The 17,519-nt window shown below is 37.5% G+C and overlaps 1 protein-coding gene across 4 annotated transcripts in view; it reads left to right on the top strand.

Annotated features, from left to right (window-relative positions):
• The window catches only part of KCNIP4 (potassium voltage-gated channel interacting protein 4), a 431,453-nt gene that overhangs the window by 90,114 nt on the left and 323,820 nt on the right, over positions 1 to 17,519 (top strand). Inside the window, exon 1 of one of the 4 annotated variants that reach the window (XM_068680016.1) lies at positions 16,194 to 16,559. The exons of the other annotated variants lie outside the window; for them this stretch is intronic. Within the exon in view, the coding sequence (XP_068536117.1) occupies positions 16,472 to 16,559 (88 nt within the window). The 5' untranslated portion in view covers positions 16,194 to 16,471. Of the gene's footprint in view, positions 1 to 16,193; positions 16,560 to 17,519 lie in introns of those variants that run through there. 4 annotated transcript variants of the gene reach the window in all.

Raw genomic sequence — 17,519 nt, 5'->3', positions numbered from 1 at the left:
TTGCACTGGCAGTTTTCTCCTGCCCATGCATTCTGACCTGTCCAGGCACTGGCCAATCCAGAAGAGATATCTAGCCATGGGGAGATGTAGGTTGGCATTGGTAGGCAGGAAACCCTTCAGACGACGTTTGAGACAGCATAAATGTCATCTTCCACGCTGACCTTAAAAATCTGAGATTTAGCCTATAAAATACAAGTATTGCATAATATAGAAACATACAGAGGGACAGTAAGTGGTAATGATAAATAATCATGAGAGTTTTTTGTTCTTGTTTTAAATGAAGTTGTTTTCCCCAGTTATTTAGTATAGCTAGATGAATTATGAAAATTTCCCACCTCAAAATAACAAAAAACATTTAAGGAATAGATTTGACCCAGGGAAGACAACTTTGAATATCTCATTCATATTGTTTGAACTTCTTTTGACTTCTACAATAGAAAAGATCACTACAATTTGAGTAAAATCTTTTATACATAAAATTTCATGCCTCCGAAAAAAATTAATTTGCTGAAAAATTCCCCAAAATGCTTTTCATATTAACTCCTACCTTCTTTTTATAAGCTGAGACAGAAGTGATACCCTGAGATCTGCTTGTTACTTGTATTCCTCATCAGTCTTCCATGAATAACTTTTTAATTTGATTTTATCTGTAGAGTCCCTCTTCCTAGAATATAAGTAGATATTTGGTGTTACTGAACATTTTCTACCCTGGCTTTATCTGGCTTTCTATAAGAACATGTAGTGCTTATTAAAAATGATTCATAAGTCAAATATCTAATTATTGGTACAAGTAATGGCATGATAGCTGTCTAGGAATATTGGCTATTTGATTGTCTGGAATAGGAAAGCTCTTATGCCTCTGCAATATCCATACATATAACTTTTTTTTATCACACACCAATGCAAATTCACTTGGTGGTTTTACTAAGAGAAAGCAAATAAGCATATAAATCCTGTGTATCTGTTCTGACTCTCCAATAGTATAGACTCTACAGACTTGTTAATTATCCTCTTTTTGTTTGAAAAAATGGTAGTGTGATAGGATAGCTCTAGAAACCCTAATCTAAAATGTAATAAGTGTTCAAAGCTGCCAAAAGTTTTTCAAGACTTTGCCTTATGTAATCTGAAATGCACAGTTTAATCCCCCCCCAGTAATAAACCAGTTTTAAAACCTCATTGTAACTGGTACTATCTGGAGTTTCACTGTATTGAAAAATTGAGAAATGAGTAAGCTGCTTCATCTTGAATGAAAATACAATCAACGTATTAGATATATTCATTTTCTCATTCATCTTTGTCTCCTGTGCCTGAGTTCTGTATCTTTTTCCATTTTGGTGAGACTTACTAGGCAATTACTTAGTAGTCTTCTGATTGCTACCAAGAATATAAATGTATTAGAAAAGAGGAATCAAAGCCTTCCTGTTGTGTGAAAGTGTCCAAAAGACTTGCAAATTTGCTTGCAAAATTCTGAAAATCCTTAGCAAAATAAAAGCACAATGCATTTTTATAAAACTAATGACACACCAAATTTCCTAGTTAAGCTCTTATTGAATCATATCTAAATAAAATAGAGTTAATATTCTTTCTTTGGAGGCTGTGTAATTTTGATGTTTTTGCCAAATATTTTCCTTTATTTAGATGACTTTTGATATTTAATGTGCTATTTTAATTATATGATGTCAAAATCTAGGTTGAAAATAGTGTTGCCTTCTGAGCAGATGTGAATAATTATTCACTAGATGTTTTTTGACAAGGCTTTGATGTATACATTTTTTCAATGTTGAGTTATTGTTAATAAAGGAACTATGTATTTGGGGAACAACTGGTTGTACCTGCCTATTAATGTGTGAAATTGTAACAGTGTCTCTAGAAATGTCATTCCTGGAAACAATAATTGTCATTACAATCTCAGAGCTCCAACTGTTCAGAAAGCTGGTGAGTTTCGAAATACAGATATTGCCATCTTCCAAGTCAACTAAATTAAAAAAAAAATAAATGCTTTTTGTCCTCATTGGCTTTTAAACTTCACCAGGATAGATGAATATGACTCCCATTTTAGTAATTCATATATTTATTTTGTTGTCTTTAAAATCATAGAATTCCTTGGTTTGGAAGGAATCTTAAAGATCATCTAGTTCTAGCCCCGCAAGGACTTTGACACCCACTTGACCAGGTTGCCCAGGGCCTCATCCAACCTGGCCTAGAACCCTTTGAGGGATGGGGCATCCACAGCTTCTCAGTGCAACCTGTTCCAGTGCCATACCACCCTCTGAGGTGAACAATTTCCTCCTAACATCTAATCTACTTTTCCCCTCTTTTGGTTTAAAACCATTCCTTTTGTCCTATCAACCTGACCATGTAAAAAGTTACTCTCCATCTTTTCTTCATAAGCCCCCTTTAGGTACCAAAAGACCACAATGAGGTCTCCCCTTCTAATTTCTAGAGCTTTCTCCTCTCTAGGCTGAACATCCCACAGCTCTCAGCCTTTCTTCATAGGAGAGGTGCTTCAGCCCCTTGATCATATTGGTGGCCCTCTGGACTCACTCTAACAGCCCCTCTTGTGCTGGGAGTCCCAGACCTGTCTGCAGCACTCCAAGAGGGGCCCCCCCAGGGCAGAGTAGAGGGGGACAATCACCTCCCTTGACCTGCTGGCCATGCCTCTGTTGGTTGGTTCATGTTTTTTCTTGACTTCCCCTCCCTTTAAAAAAATAAAAAATAACAACAAAAATGAACATTTGAAAATAATATGAACTTTCAAAGGAGTTATGTGCATATATGCAGATTGAATTTAGAAACCAAGCTCCTAATAACACTAACTTCTGAGTGCAGTCTTGCATGGAAACCTGCGCTGTGTTTCCACAGTTCTTCTTTTGAAAGAAGTGCAGTATAGTACTGTTAATAATGTCAAAATTGTTTTAAGAAATGTCATTTCTGCCTTTCTTTAAAACAAAATCTGTCCCCTTAGTACTTAATATTGACTTGCATAGGATAGAAATGTGTGGCGGACACCTCATAGCTATGCTGCCAGTCTACTAATAGTGCAAGAATATCACACTGTTGTAACGCCTATCAGAGTAAAGGAAGTAGGAGCTTTTGGACACTATCATCAGATGATCTGTTTGGTTTCTGAAGCTGAGGAGTCTTTATCCAACTGAACAATCATCTCTAAATCAGTTTCATGTGCTGCTCTGGCTGCAAGAGTGTGAATGCTTTATTGAATTTACCATTTTAAAGGGCAGTTTTACTATGGAGGTATATGGCTAGTGATACATGTGAATGGCACCATTTATAAAGCCTTTCAATCAGTTCTAAGGCTTCTGTGAAATTACATGATATCCCTGCTTCACAAAATCATTAGTCACAGACTTAAGAGAGCACTGAACTTAAGCAGAGCAAAACCAAGACTTTCATTCTTTTTAATGTTTAACTCCTTTTAGTTGCCTTCATTTTAATTGATTTGTGAACTAACTTGCACTTAAATTGTAGCAATATCTTAAGCTTTTTGTATTCTCTAGGTGCACCCTGATATTAAACTCTGAAACAACTGAAGAGAGAAGAGAATATAATTCATGCATTGACACCTTTCTTAACCCAGCTTTAGAATGAATTTCAGATGTTGCTTTTTATATTGCTAGGAGTTAATCTATAAATAGTTGCAAATGCAAATCTTCTCTCTGTTTTTGCTTGACTTCTTATTCCAGTGGTTTTCTTTGAAGCAATACTCATAAATATTCTTTAATAGATGAAAATATCCTTGAAGAGCAAATGCATTCCTAAAGTGTTGCAAATGTCAAAGGAAGGATAGAGGTAAAAATTCTCTGAATTTCGTATTTCTACCAGAAATTACTAGAATAAAACTCCAAGGGGGGGGGGGGGGGGGGGGAGAGAGAGCTTGCAAAGAGCACTGATAATGCAAAGATACCCATGCTGTTTCAAGGTGCGATCTTTAAGATCAGAGGCACGTTCTGACTTGTGGAAAGCTATATCCGATTTAAGTTGCTTACTTTCTTCTTGTACTAATGAATTCCTCTGCGGCTACAAAGGAACTCAAATTCCATATCACACAACTTCCATTTCCAACCTTGGCTTGAGTCAAAACTCAGTTTTCCACAAACATGTTTTTTGATTATTGTCTATCCCAATGAAGTTTATAGACATACCATTCTGCTTTCCTGTGCTTATTAGATCTACAAAGATGTTGTAGTTAGGCATACACAAGGACAGTAATTGGTTAACTGCACCCATGATCTTAGATGGAGGACATTGCTCAAGCTGCTCCAAAATTTGTTTTTTCTTACTTAGTGTTGTTTACAAACTTACTAAATTTCACATTCAAACTGCCAATGTATTTTTGGTCACTGCTGAAAAAAATAAAATGAAATATGGAAACTGGAAATGCTTTTTGTATCAGAATGGCAAATGTTGGTTAGGTGTTTCTCAAGAACCTGTTGACACTGTTTTTACTTATGGTGACCACAAAAAGAAAACGTCGATAGCTTATTATAAGGGTTTTTTGCATTTCGTAGAAGCTCTAGGAAACAGTAAAACCAAGGGCAGGTGGAAATGTATCTGAGGCCTTACCAAACTGGGACACTCTTCAGCTGTTAAATGTTTCACTTCAGTTTGGAATTAACTGTGTTGTTTAATACTCAGAATCTCTTGAGACATAATTTTGTTTTCTGGATTCATATACTTCCCCTAAAACATGGGAATATTTGCACTATGAGACACAAACATAAAAGAACAGGGCTGAATATGGAAGGCATCTGTTGTTGTTGTTTTTCCTCAGTAGGAATAAGATCCTGAGGGAATAGGATGATCTAATTGAACTAATATAAATTGTGAACTATGACAGATTCATTTAGAAGAGACCTGAAATGGGATTTCAGCTTAAATTGTTCTGAAAAAACATCTTGAACCTGTAATATAAAACTGATTATTTCATGTATATTCATCTTTTTGTTGCTCTACATCATCTGTTTCTTGTAACATTGTGTTTGGAAACTTGGCTTAGGAGATTGTGGACAATATGTAGTCACTTGTCATCTTCTGTCTACTTGTTGGTTTGCTCCCATGTATTAGTCACAGGCTGGAATGAAGCTTTACAAATTCATGTGTCAATGTTGTTAATTTTAAGACTGTTCAGTTTAGGAAATACATATGAGATTTGCTAAATTACAACACAAACTTACATTCATTGAAGTTCAGAAAAATGAATGTAAAAAAAGAATACTTTGAATAGCATACACTGGTTGTTCTATATTCATAGGCTATACTGAATAATTAGAAATCAGAGTCATTCAATTGGAAGAAACCTGTAAAGACCACCAAGCCCAATTGCCTGACTAAAAGTTAAAGGCTATTATTAAGGGCATTATCCAAACGAACACTGACAGGCATGGGGCATCAACCACCTCTAAGAAGCATTTGGCCATACTTTGGGTGATTTTTTTTTTTATTTTTATTTTTTTCCCTAATACCCAGACTGAAACTGCCATGGTGCAGCTTTGGTCTATTCCTATGCATCCTGTCATCAGTTCCCATGGAGCTGAGACCAGCACTTCCCTCTCCTCTTTGTTATACAGATAAGCTGTCAACAGATGATGCTGTTGGTAGTGGCAACAACCACTAGTAATTTCCAGCCATTGGTGTATCATGATGGCAATGAGAACCTTTACCAGAGAAAAAAGACACTTCTGAAGCTTCTATTGAAGGGTTGTTCTAGTGATGCTTTTCTGGCTGGTTGAAAGAATCTTTTATGCAGTTCTGTTTTCAGTATCATCCTGAAGTTCTGCCACTTTGCACTCAAATTTAGAAACTCATCATGTCATGTTTCCTGGTAAGTAGAATGTCAGTTCCAGCCTAATATTTCTGCATGTACTCCTACAGGCAAAGGAAAAAAAAAAAATGTTGAGAGCTTTTCACTCTATCGTTCACTTCTATATGCAGCTGTATAGGTCCAGAGTAAAACTACTTATTTATTTTGGATTATTCCCTTTGTGTACTGTTCTACCATTAAACTCTTTTGCTTATGGAGTCTCTTTTCTTACTGAGTTATTTTTGGGAGGGGGGAGGGAGGGAGGAAGGAAGAGAAAGATAGTTCCTTCTTTAAAGGGGTAGAGGAAGCCAGTTAATTGAAAAGCCAGTTAATTGAAGCATCTGTATTGGCAACGTTTATATTGTATCTTTTTTTGAGGTTATTATTCTAAAAGAAGTGTAGCTGCTTCAAACCCCAGAATGGAAAGAAAATACAGAAGCATACCTCTCAGCATCATGGATTCATTGACCCTTTCAAATTGCAGGAGTGTCAGTAAAAGACTTATTTTGCAAAGGATTCTGAGCCAAGGAACTTTTGTAGAGCACGAACTTTGTAGAGCAATTTTGGTGATTTTTGTTTTATCTCTGAGATTCAGCAAAGAGTTGTCTTTAGCAAAGAAGATCAGTTCTAGTTCTACTGAATTTTTAATGCATTATCCTGATATGCACTTTCTGATTAGCTTAGACCACTGTGCATCTATTTCTAAGTAAAGTATTTCAATTTTTTTCAGAGAAGTATCCTTTACCACTCACGTGTGTATATATGTTACCTGCCACTTTGAAAATAACATTTCATTCTAGGTGGATTATTAATGTAATTCTGGGGTTTGTAGAGTGTTTTGTAATAGAATTGAAGCTCACAGACTCCACACGTTTACAAAAACTAATAATTATGGCTAGGGTTTGACAGTCTTCTCAGCTGTATGCAGATCAGAGCAATCTTTTTGTGTATATGACTCAAAAACAAAAGCCTATAGGGAGGAAAAAAACAAACTATAGGAAAACACTGAGGATTCAGCAAGCAGAATATCTTTATTACGAAGTTGTTAACAAAAATCTTTCAGGGTATTTGAAACTTAGAAGATCTGCAATAGCTAATTGGTTGTAAGTTGAATTTTTTTTATAGGTTTCTGATAGGAAAAAAGTTATAGGCTTGAAAATTAAGCTTTTTTTTTTTTCCATCTTCATTATGAATGCAGTTTTGTAAAGGGTTCTTTAACTTTGGAAAAATGCCTTGGCCTTAAGTATTTGATTGCTTAAACTTTTGAGTACTGTAGCATTTTTGTTACAACTTTTGTCATCTCTTTAGAGCAGATGTGCATTTTAACCACCAAAAGCTTTGTGCAATTTAGAATGGATAAATTCACTGATATCCTTCAAACCCAGGGGAAGTGACAGGGGTACTTTTTGCAGTTGGTTTAAGATAACAAAAGAGTATCATTAAAATTTGATCACTTTCTGCTTAAAGCACTGCTGGGAAAGGGATAGCTGTTGCTCTGGGCAAACCAGATTTTTTAGTTTAAATGCCAGATGTTTATAGCCATGGAATAGATTATCTAGTAATGGACCAGATAAAGGGGAGTTATAAAAGAAAGCATCTTTATAGAAGTAAATAAAGTCTGGACAAGGAGTGGAAATGGTTTTGAAAATCCATTTCTAGAAAGGAAACCAGGATAGGAGCCTCTGGAGAGGCAGTACAAGAAAGGACCCAGCCCCTGAGAAAAGTCTAATTTACTGTGAAAGATCTAAGTGATGTAGAAACTCTGTTATTACCCAATTCAGATACATTAACTACTTCTTCAGGTGCAGGAATATCTTTAATGATATAAAGTAAAAATTGGTTTACTTCTTGCTGTCTGTGTGCTATGGTGATCAGTCTGAACCCCACATTTAGAGTGGGCACAAGGTCAATGCGAGGAAATTATGTTCTACTACTGCGAAGCAAGTTCAGAAATAGTACTGCCTTTAACGAATGAAAGTGGTTAGACCATGAGGATGCATTGCTGTGAAAGTCGACTGGAAGGAATGCATGTTCTTATGGTAGGAGAAGGTGTTATGAAATCTTGCTGTGGGCAAAAGAAGCAGCACACCAGATACGACACATTGTCTGTATCTGGTTTATACATCTACAGAGTCAATTGTTAAAGTTTAAATAAGCAAATATAAAATAATTCTTAATCAAAATACATATATAAAAAAAGAAAAGTTATTAGTCCAATTGCAATCACATTAGCAGTTCATACTGATCTGAGATCTTGTAGTGCAATGAGATCCATGACCAGAGACCTTCAGGAATAATTTAACTTTGATATCCTTCTTCCTTCCCTAGATAGTATCATAATCTTCCCTCAGGCTGTAAACTGTTTTGAAATAAGACTTCCTCCTGTTGGTACTATTCTAATTTTTATTAGTTATTTTCCAAGACAGAGTCACAAAAAGCACGTTTGTTGTGCCAGTCTCCCCCCCCTCCACAGCCAAAGCAAAATGTTATATTTAGAAACAATATTAAAAAGTGAGAAAATTCTATAAATATTCTCAAATAAACATTTTACCTTCAGAGAAAATCAACTAGATAAAACATCTGTTACCCAATTCTTTTCTTTTTTTTTCCCCCTCAGTCATCATTTGGAAAACCAAGTTAAGCTAGTAAAATGTGACCAACTTGAATTCTCTGAAATCAATCCCCTAGTCGATATGGGGGAGTCTGGCTAATGATGATATAAAACATAGGGTGCAATGTGATTACTAATTGAAAGCATCTTTAATTTAAGGAGTGTGGAATTACCCACTTTAACCAAGAGGTGAGAACTAAAGCTGTACATAATGCCATAAATTCTTTATTGACCGAAACTGGTAAGGGCATCTTTGCAATTAAGATGCTTATACCTGACAAGTTACCTGTGTATTGGAAATTTCCGAGATTTTTTTTCTCAATCTAGTTCCTTGGACTTGAGATAACTCTAATAGAATTTATTTTTTGACTGAACAGCTTATCTCTTCCATTTTTAATATAGTTTCTGCAGTAGAAGTAGCTGTCCTATTCCGATGGGGGAAAGTTTGAAGCGATAATTTCTGTAATATAAAACGTGATTTCTACTTGGTGACTGAAATTCTACATTCAGGCACGTGGAGCAGCTATGAACTAAGAAATTTCTGCAGGGCTTAAGAATGCTCACTAGCCCCTGTACTGTACAAGACCTCAGAAGTTTACCATCATTTTTCTGGTAACTGGTGGTATTTTCCTGTATCCTTCATTAACACCAATGCTCAGAAGAGTGTGTGCCGTAGAAGAATTATTGTGCTGATGTGTAGAAATGAGAGAAACACTCTGTTGCCATTACCAGCCTTGCAGTTAACTTCCTGTTCTAGGCTTCTAAGTTGGAAATTTATTTACAGCCAAGTAATGAAGTTTTCTTTTGCTTGCCTAGACCATATATAGATTATTATGGTTATCACTGACTTGTAACCTTATAATAGCTGAGTTCATAATAAAAACTACTTCACTTCCTTAGGCTAGGGAGTTGGAAAATGACTTGAATTTATGCTGAAGGCCCTCATGTGATTAAATCTTTTTAGACTGTTATTGCTAAGAGACTGCAGTGATGTCATGCTAAATTTCTATGGTTTCCTGAGCTCTGAAGCACAACAGCCCAAATACCACCTGCGCTATGGGATGCTCCAAGCTAGGAATCAAAGATTTAGCCTTTCATTAATGCCTGTGGGTCACACACAAGATTAAATTCCTTCTTTGCTCCATTGTACAGCTTTTTTTAATCTTGAAGATTAACTTTTATTCTTCCTCCTCCTGTCTCTGGTCCTTGAGGACTGATTTAAAGAAGCATTACATGGACAGATGAGGGAAGCTTGCCTGAAGCTGCAGGTAGTCGTGGCCATACTTCTTGGAGAAGTGGCAGTATATACGGCCACAAAAGAATGTGTGTTAGGAGGCAGGGAGAAAAATGATACTGCATGGATGTTGTATAAGGTCATCAAAATCTGCAGCTGTGTATAGTGTGTGACTTCAAGATCATAATGCATACTCAGAAATTTTACTTTACAGGGCCAGCAAAGTTAAATGGATGTGATGCTCTCATTTATATCCTTGATCATTGCATCCTATTTGCACTACGTAATGTGTAGCTTCTTCAGGCTCATCCGTAATGTGAAGCCAAGATGGATTTCAAACTTACTGGAGTTGATAAATAAAATAAATAAAAGCTTTTGGAATGTGTTTTTCATTTCTCTGTGATGCAAATAATTGTGCGGTGTAGAAAAATTTAGTTTTGAGTGGTACAGTTCTGAGCATATATGAACCTTTCTTATGAATGAACAGGGTTCAAGTCAGGTCTATCAGACTAACCAGATTAATTCTAAGTCAATTTGAACAAATAGGAAAATAATTTTAATTATTATATATATTGGGAGAGCTAATCACCTGTATTATGTGGAAAAATCTATGGGCCAGTATTGCAATTGCAACAGTTCTGGTAAACTGGGGAGTAGGTGAGTAACTGCTTATAACTAAAAGGTAGTGCAGCATTGCAGAAAGGCTGTCCTCAGTATCTGCAGGACTCTGCTAGCATGGGAAAGACAGACACTGCAGGCCTAGCATTGGGATAGTTTAACTTTGTACTTCATATATGCTTATAAGTGAATACTTAACAGGATCAATTTTGGGGTGCAGGACAGCTGTTTCAAAATTACTCCAACCAAGGGTGATATACAATGTAGGCTCTGAACAGCTGCTTGGGCAGTTGCCTCTGCCTTTTGTTTCTCCTCTCTGAGGTAGTAGCTGCAGTATATTGACCCAAATGCTTCACAATTCATGTGAGGATGTGAAGACTTTAGGAGTTGCACCTCTAAATTTTAATTTTGCACATCTAGTTTGACTCACTGATTAAACTGCAAATTTACAGCATTCACAATTGTTTTGGGATAGCAAAAATGATGGAGGGGTGGTGGTGATCATGGGGAGATGATCCCTGAAAACTCTAGGAAAGCACTTGACTGAGAAGATGAGATAGAAGTTTTTTCTCTTTTCCATTAAATAGAGATCTAAATGTGTGTAGAGTCTAGTAGAACTGAAATGAGTATAACTCCAGATATCTTTTTCCATGGGGAAGAGAAATTAGGAATTAATTCTTTCATCTTGGGGGCAAAATTTAAACTTCTTATGGACAGCATATGTGAATTTATGACACTTATGAACTCAGAGCCACAAAACAGAGAGAGAACCCATATACTTGTTGATAGTACATCTTTTTATTTTTTTATTTTTTTTTTTTCCATTTGAGAACACTCAGAATTGGTTTAAGTTGGAAGATAAGGCTGCACATGCAAAATGGGGTCTGTATAATAAGGGTGAATAGATTTTAGTGTTCTGCAGAAAGATTATTTGTAACACTGCTCATGCAGGTTTTTATAGTTAGCTTTGCATACAGAGATTCAAGTTATATTGAACATTAAAGGCAGTACTCTACGTTCTGCAGTGAGAATTTTACAGCATGTGCACAAAACTTAATGTGCAACATGAAAACTGCATTATGCTATTTTATGTTTCAGCAGGTAAGTCCCAGTCTTGTTTATTCTCCAGCACAGACCTCTGGCTAGCTGTGGAAGGTCAGGCTGGGAAGTTGCTCATGTTTGACACCGCAGCATTCGGGAGTGATGAATATTTAATTAGGCAAGAGAGGACTGTGTGGGAGGTTGAGGCAGCTGTAGCTCCTCGTTGACCGTCTGCAGTATCATCTTAGAGTGTTGTGTGTAAATGAATCCCTGGGGTAAGCTTCAAGGACACAGAGTAGGTTTAAAAAAAAAAAAGGCATTCTGATTGAGTAGCTAGTTACAGGGAAGTCAGAAATAATAGAGACAAATGACGAGTGTTTTAAGAAGTGTTTTTGTTATGCTGGTCAAAGGTTTTATGCTCTTGCTGGCTAAGCCACCAGGTTTTATTGAGCTTCATAAATGTAACAGAAAATTAAGTTTGAAACTATAGGGTCTAGAAATGTAACAGCAATGGAAGTAATTTCTTGTATACAAGTATTAGCTATTAGAACGGAGCATGTGTATGACTCGCTGATATTATGCGAACAGTATGAGATAGCAGTCATTTTTCTGTAGTACCATTCTCAGCACAGCACTAGTTTGATTTTTGAGGATATTATTCTTAGCAAGCTTTCAGGAGAAGCTAAAAACTAGGGACAGAAGCAGGAAGATTGTGCATTAATTTTCTGTGGTATAGGTAGGGGTAAAGGTCTCTTGTTCTTTTGTGTTGCACATTAAGAAACATCATGGACAGAATGTATACGTGAAATTGGAATGCTATGAAGTTTTTTTGTTGTTGTTTTTTGTTTTTGCTATATAAAAAGTAGTTGCCTTAACTAAGTACATTGGCAATCCCCCTGCTAATTGTCCTGGGCTCTGTGGCAATTACTATTCCCACCCACGACAGAACTATGTCCACATGCGACATGAACATCTATTTTAATATGGAGTAGATGAAGTAGAAAAATTTTTGTGTTGCCTGTTATTGCTGTAACGTTCAGGACAGAAAGCAATGAGCAATAACAGTTCTAAACCAAGTAAATTTAGCCTCATCCCCTAGTTGGTATGGAACAGCGAGGAAGGGAATATCTATCTGCCTCTCTACTTTCCCAGCTCACATTCTAGCATGTAAAAATTGCTGGTTTGTGTTATTATTTAAGACTTAAACTTGGGCAAAATAATCAATTTTGGGGAGAAATTTGTATTGCTGCTTACTGTTTGTGGCTAAAGCCATGGCTGGTATGGTTGTAGAAATGGTTAATATGGTGGAATTCTGCAGTTTCTGGTGCTTTATGTGAAAAAGGGCTCTAATCCTGCTACCATCTATTTTAGATGGTAGTCAGCTTTGGACACCCTGCTACAAGATACTGTTGAGACAAGGAAAAAAAAAAACAATAAAATAAGTACACTGGGGACTTTGATTTAGAAAGACTCTCACATTTATGACAGGCAAGGAGCAACTGAGAGGAGATATGATGATGGTCATCTACGCATGGCAGCTGTTTATTGCGCTGATCATAAACATCTCACTGTTACCTTGTGTTCACCCATCTGCTTGTTTCTGCCCATCTGTTATTTCTTGCCATGTGCTTAGGTTGTAAATATCTGTTCTTTGAAATAAGGTGGCTAGAAACACTGTGATAAAATGTTCAGTTGTGGAATTCAGCATTTGCATTATGAACAAAGACTCTGGCAAGGCTCTTCAGTCAACAGTGAGGAAACTGTATACAGGTTCTCAGTGCTCCTGGTTGACCCTTTCTGAGGTTGAGGCCACTTACTGAATTTGTCATTTTTAGAAGATCCAAATTTGTTCTTTTTAAGGAATAGCACAGGCTACTTCAGGAGGAAATTGCACTCTTTGAAGTTGGAAGAATGCTTTAAATTATGTGAATGAAACATACAATGCAAATAGTCTCCAAGAAGCCGATCAGCTTGTGTACTCTGCATATGTCACTTCAACTCATGTTGTTTTGTGGTTTTGTTTGTTTTGTTTTTTTTGTATTTTTTTTATTGCCAGTCTAGTGGACTTGCATCTAACAGGCAATGTCATCCTTATCGCAGGGATTTTTTATTATCTTTTTTCTTAAAAAAAATAAAAAAATTAAAAAAATGCAGTGCTTTTTTTGCAAGTTGAGTCCTTGCCGTTGTTAGCTATGATATTCAAGTTTAACTTCTGATGGAGTATTTTTAACGTGTGATTTTGCTTTATTTTGTTGTTAAATGCAATCTGTATTTAGTATTTTTTTCTCAAAAAGAAACTATAGTGCTAGCTAATTCAACATTTCTCATTTTATGCTAAGTCATCACAACGGATTACTCTTTTTAAGGAAGATTTTTCTTGTAGCTGTGTTTAAACATCTTAATAGAAAATCTTCATAGAAAATATTTGATTACTAAGAGCTGTAGAGTACACTTCGTACATTCATGGGAACTTTTCTATTTTGTATTTTAAGTGCTGCTGTGGTTGGTCTCTTTTAAAACAAATAAAAACACATTTCCTGCCCTTTTATTTCATGCATTCCAAGTACTTCAAAATAAAATAAGTTGTTGCTTTGTGTTGTTTTGGTGTGCCTGTCGCTTGGGCTGGGTAAACTAATTTGAAAATCCAAGAGTTTACAAATAATAATTACATTCTCCTTGCATTTGCTTTTCTTAAACTCTGGGAAAAGAATTGTTTTGCATACTTTATTCCTTCTCCATTGTACTTCAGTAGTGGTTTTTAAACACTGATTTCTAAGTACCTGATTCCCAAGTCAGAAATTCCAGGAACTGATCATGTCCTTCTGATATTAATAGAAATCTTAAAAAAATAAAAATAATACAAAAAATATTTTAGTTCAGACCTATATATATTATGAATTAGTAGGGGCAGTCATTCTTATAAATATAAAAAGTATTTTTATATTCTAGTGCAGAGACTCTGTTTCTGAAGATTTTAATGTGTCCCATCTTAAAAAAAAAATATGTATATATATATTGCCCATATATACGAGTTGGTATTCTCCAAGTTATTTCATTATAATGTATTTATTGACAAAACCATGGTGTTTTTTAACTATTCTTCATTGTGATTTTCCTTTTCACTCTTCCCTGATCTGCATGTTGGTTTTTTTGTTTGTTTTGTTTCTTTGTTTGTTTGTTTTTTTTTGATTTGGGGTATGTGGCTTCTCTTCAAAGATTAGACAGCCATTTGTTTTGAGCAGGAAAACAATGGGAGCTAGATTTGAATCCAGTTTTATCAGACTATTACGCTCTTTGTTAAAAGCCTCTTATTCAAACTGGTCAGAAACCTTACATGAACTTTTTCTTAGACAGTAATTACTGTTATTGCTGTATTGAAATGTAAAAGGTTTAGGAAAATGCGTCAGAACTGATGCTACATTGTTTTAGGGGAGGGGAAAAAATGGTCGTGGTGACAATGCTTATTTAAAGCTTTAGAAAACCAGTATTTCATTTCTTCATTTTGAAGTACTACTGCAAGTGAAATTTATATAAAGCAATTAAAAATGTTGAAGGATTAAGCAGGTCAAGGACTCTGGCTGAGAACCATTTGCATTGGCCTCTTCTGTCCTCAGCCAAAGACGAGATGCTCACACGTGTTTTCAGTATCCATCTTCACTTCTACCAGCTGTTTAGGGAATTTCCCTTTCAGAGGTAGAAGAAGGTGGCAGTGGTGTTAAACTCTCTGTGGCAAGGTTTTGTTTTCTTGGTGGTGGATTTAGTTATTTTTTAATGCCTTTTCTAAATTGAAGAGTGGCTGCAGGAAGAAGCAGTGCAAATACAAAATGCTGAAACTTGCCTAGTTCCTTCGAGGGCTAAACCCTGCAATGGGCTAAAACGGGGATTTCTTGGGGGTATTTCATTTTTGCTCTTTCTGATAGCTTCATGGCCTCATAGCAAGCATAAGAGAGAAGGCTTGTGTTTTAGTTAGCATAGACAGAAAACATGTCATCAAACTGCAAGTTTGCTAATGCTTTGATGTGTTGCATCTATAATGTATTTATCTCTGCTCAGTGCACAGTACAAAAATAGTTTGAAGATGTGCATTTGTGTTTATTACAGTTTTTTAAAGGCATTCACCAAAATGTTTGTGTGGTCGATGCTGTCATTAAAATTAGATCAGACAGTGATTTTCTTCTGTTAAGCTTTTCCTTAATGGGTTCTTTGTCTTCTTTTAACTGTATTAGGCATTACATATTGCATCACCATCTAATGCAATACTCAGAGTTGTTCTGTGTTTCTGTAGTCCAGGGAAGTAGTCCGAGGGAAATGAAAACGTATTCTTCAGCTTCTCTGCTCATGGGGAAAGACTTCAGCAGATCACTTTTATTAATAGGAAACGCTTCTCTCACGCAAGGCAGCAAAGCATGAATTTATGCGGGAGCAGCAAAGACTGCGTGCAGCTTCCCCCCCTCAAAAAAAAAAGCCTTTCTTGGAGCCACCCTAGCTGAGGTCTGCTGGCTGCTGCCTGCCCCAGCCTTGGGGACCCCGTGGGGCCCTGCAGCTTTCGGGGGGCTGGCCAGGAGCCACCCAGCTCCCCTGCCTTCTGCAGGTGAGCTGGAGGGGAGGCAGACCTCTGCTCTGACCTTGAGCAGCACGCTGAGATATCCGCCGCTGGGATGTTTTCTGTTAAATCCACCTTTTGATGTTGTGCTGTGATTTATTTTTTCCATCCTCCTCCCAGCAAAACGGAGCGATGCCGTGCCCTCTTCTCCCTTGCTGATTCCCTGAGGGGCAAAGCGGAGCCTGTGTGATGCGTGTGGTGGTGTGTCGTGTCTGTGTGTGATGTCTGTGGGGTGTGTGTGTGATGTGAGGGGTGCGTGGCCCCGCCCCGGGGCTGCGGTGCCCGCCGAGCCGGCCGCGGGCTGTGCGCGGGCAGCGCCTGCGGCGGGAGCGGCTCCGGCCCCCCGGCGCCCCCCGGTGCCCTCCGGTGCCCCGGGGTTGTGCTCGGCAGGCAGCGGAGGGAAGGAGCCGGGGGAGTTTGGGTTCGGCTGCTGGGAGAAGGCGAGTTGCGAGGCTGCCAACTGCCTCAGAAGTTTGCTGCCAGGAACGGTTCCCTCTGTCGGCAAAAGTGCCCGGCTCTTCTCAGAGGAATACCTTGTTGCTTAAGATGAGTGGCTGTAGGAAGCGGTGTAAGCGTGAAATCATGAAATTTGCCCAGTACCTTCTCAGGCTAATCACAGGTTCTCTTCACACAGGTAACGACTGTTTTTCTTTGTGGTCTAACCGTGCGGCGTGGTGGCAGGACGATTGCCTGCGTTTAATGTAGTGATGGCATTGCTTTATGTTTATAATTCTCATCTTGTAAGTAATAAAAAGAAACCTACAGACTAATTTGTGGCTGGGGATAATAAAAACAGAGCATGTGGGCTTCTGAACGTTGCGGTGTTTAGACAGTGTGAGGGGTTCCCTTGAGCACTGGCACACCTGCACCCTGATGGGGCTGCGTGTGTACGTGCCTTCACCTGCTCACGTGTGTGCCCTAACAGGGAGCACAGCACCCATGGGATGCATGGCCATAGAGGGGGAAGGTCCTGCTTTTTATTTTCACTCTTCCCTACAGATTTACCTCCACAGTCAGGCTACGTTCTTTTTCGCAGACACTTGTTTTTGCTTATTTCCACATGTAAACCAACCGTGATGAGGTGCTGTAGCAGCTCGCTGCAAACTTTAAATAATGCTTGTGCTTTTTGCCACTAAAAAAAATTGGAACTTAAGTGGCTGTCAACTTAATCTATTTTGGGTAACCTTGGATCAATTGTAGAGTGCCAGAAGGGATTTGTAAGCTGGATTGATAAAACTGTATAGTTTTCTTCTTAGCACTTGGGAAAATACACTTTTCTTGCAAATCAGCATTTTCTTTGGTTATTCCCAGTGACTGTCACATATGACAGCTTATGTGATGTGTCATTCTGTACTGATAATACAACTTTGCTTCTTTCTAGACCTCAGATATATTTTTCCTTGCAAAAATCATCAAGCAGAGGTGCTAGTCCAGCCTTAGCAGATAACAACCAATTATACTAACAGGGTTATTGAGAATTAAATGCCGTTCACTTTGCTGAAAGCATTTTGAAAGTTTCTGCTGATATATTTATTTTTATTTTTTTGATTTATTAACCACTGTTTGAAAGATTTGAAAGCAGAGTTGACTCTTC

The sequence above is a fragment of the Anas acuta genome, chromosome 4, assembly GCF_963932015.1.
Source record: "Anas acuta chromosome 4, bAnaAcu1.1, whole genome shotgun sequence".
NCBI classification, from domain to species: Eukaryota; Metazoa; Chordata; class Aves; order Anseriformes; family Anatidae; genus Anas; species Anas acuta.
Note: the sequence above shows the minus strand (reverse complement) of the source record. Positions and strands in the feature narration are given on the sequence as shown.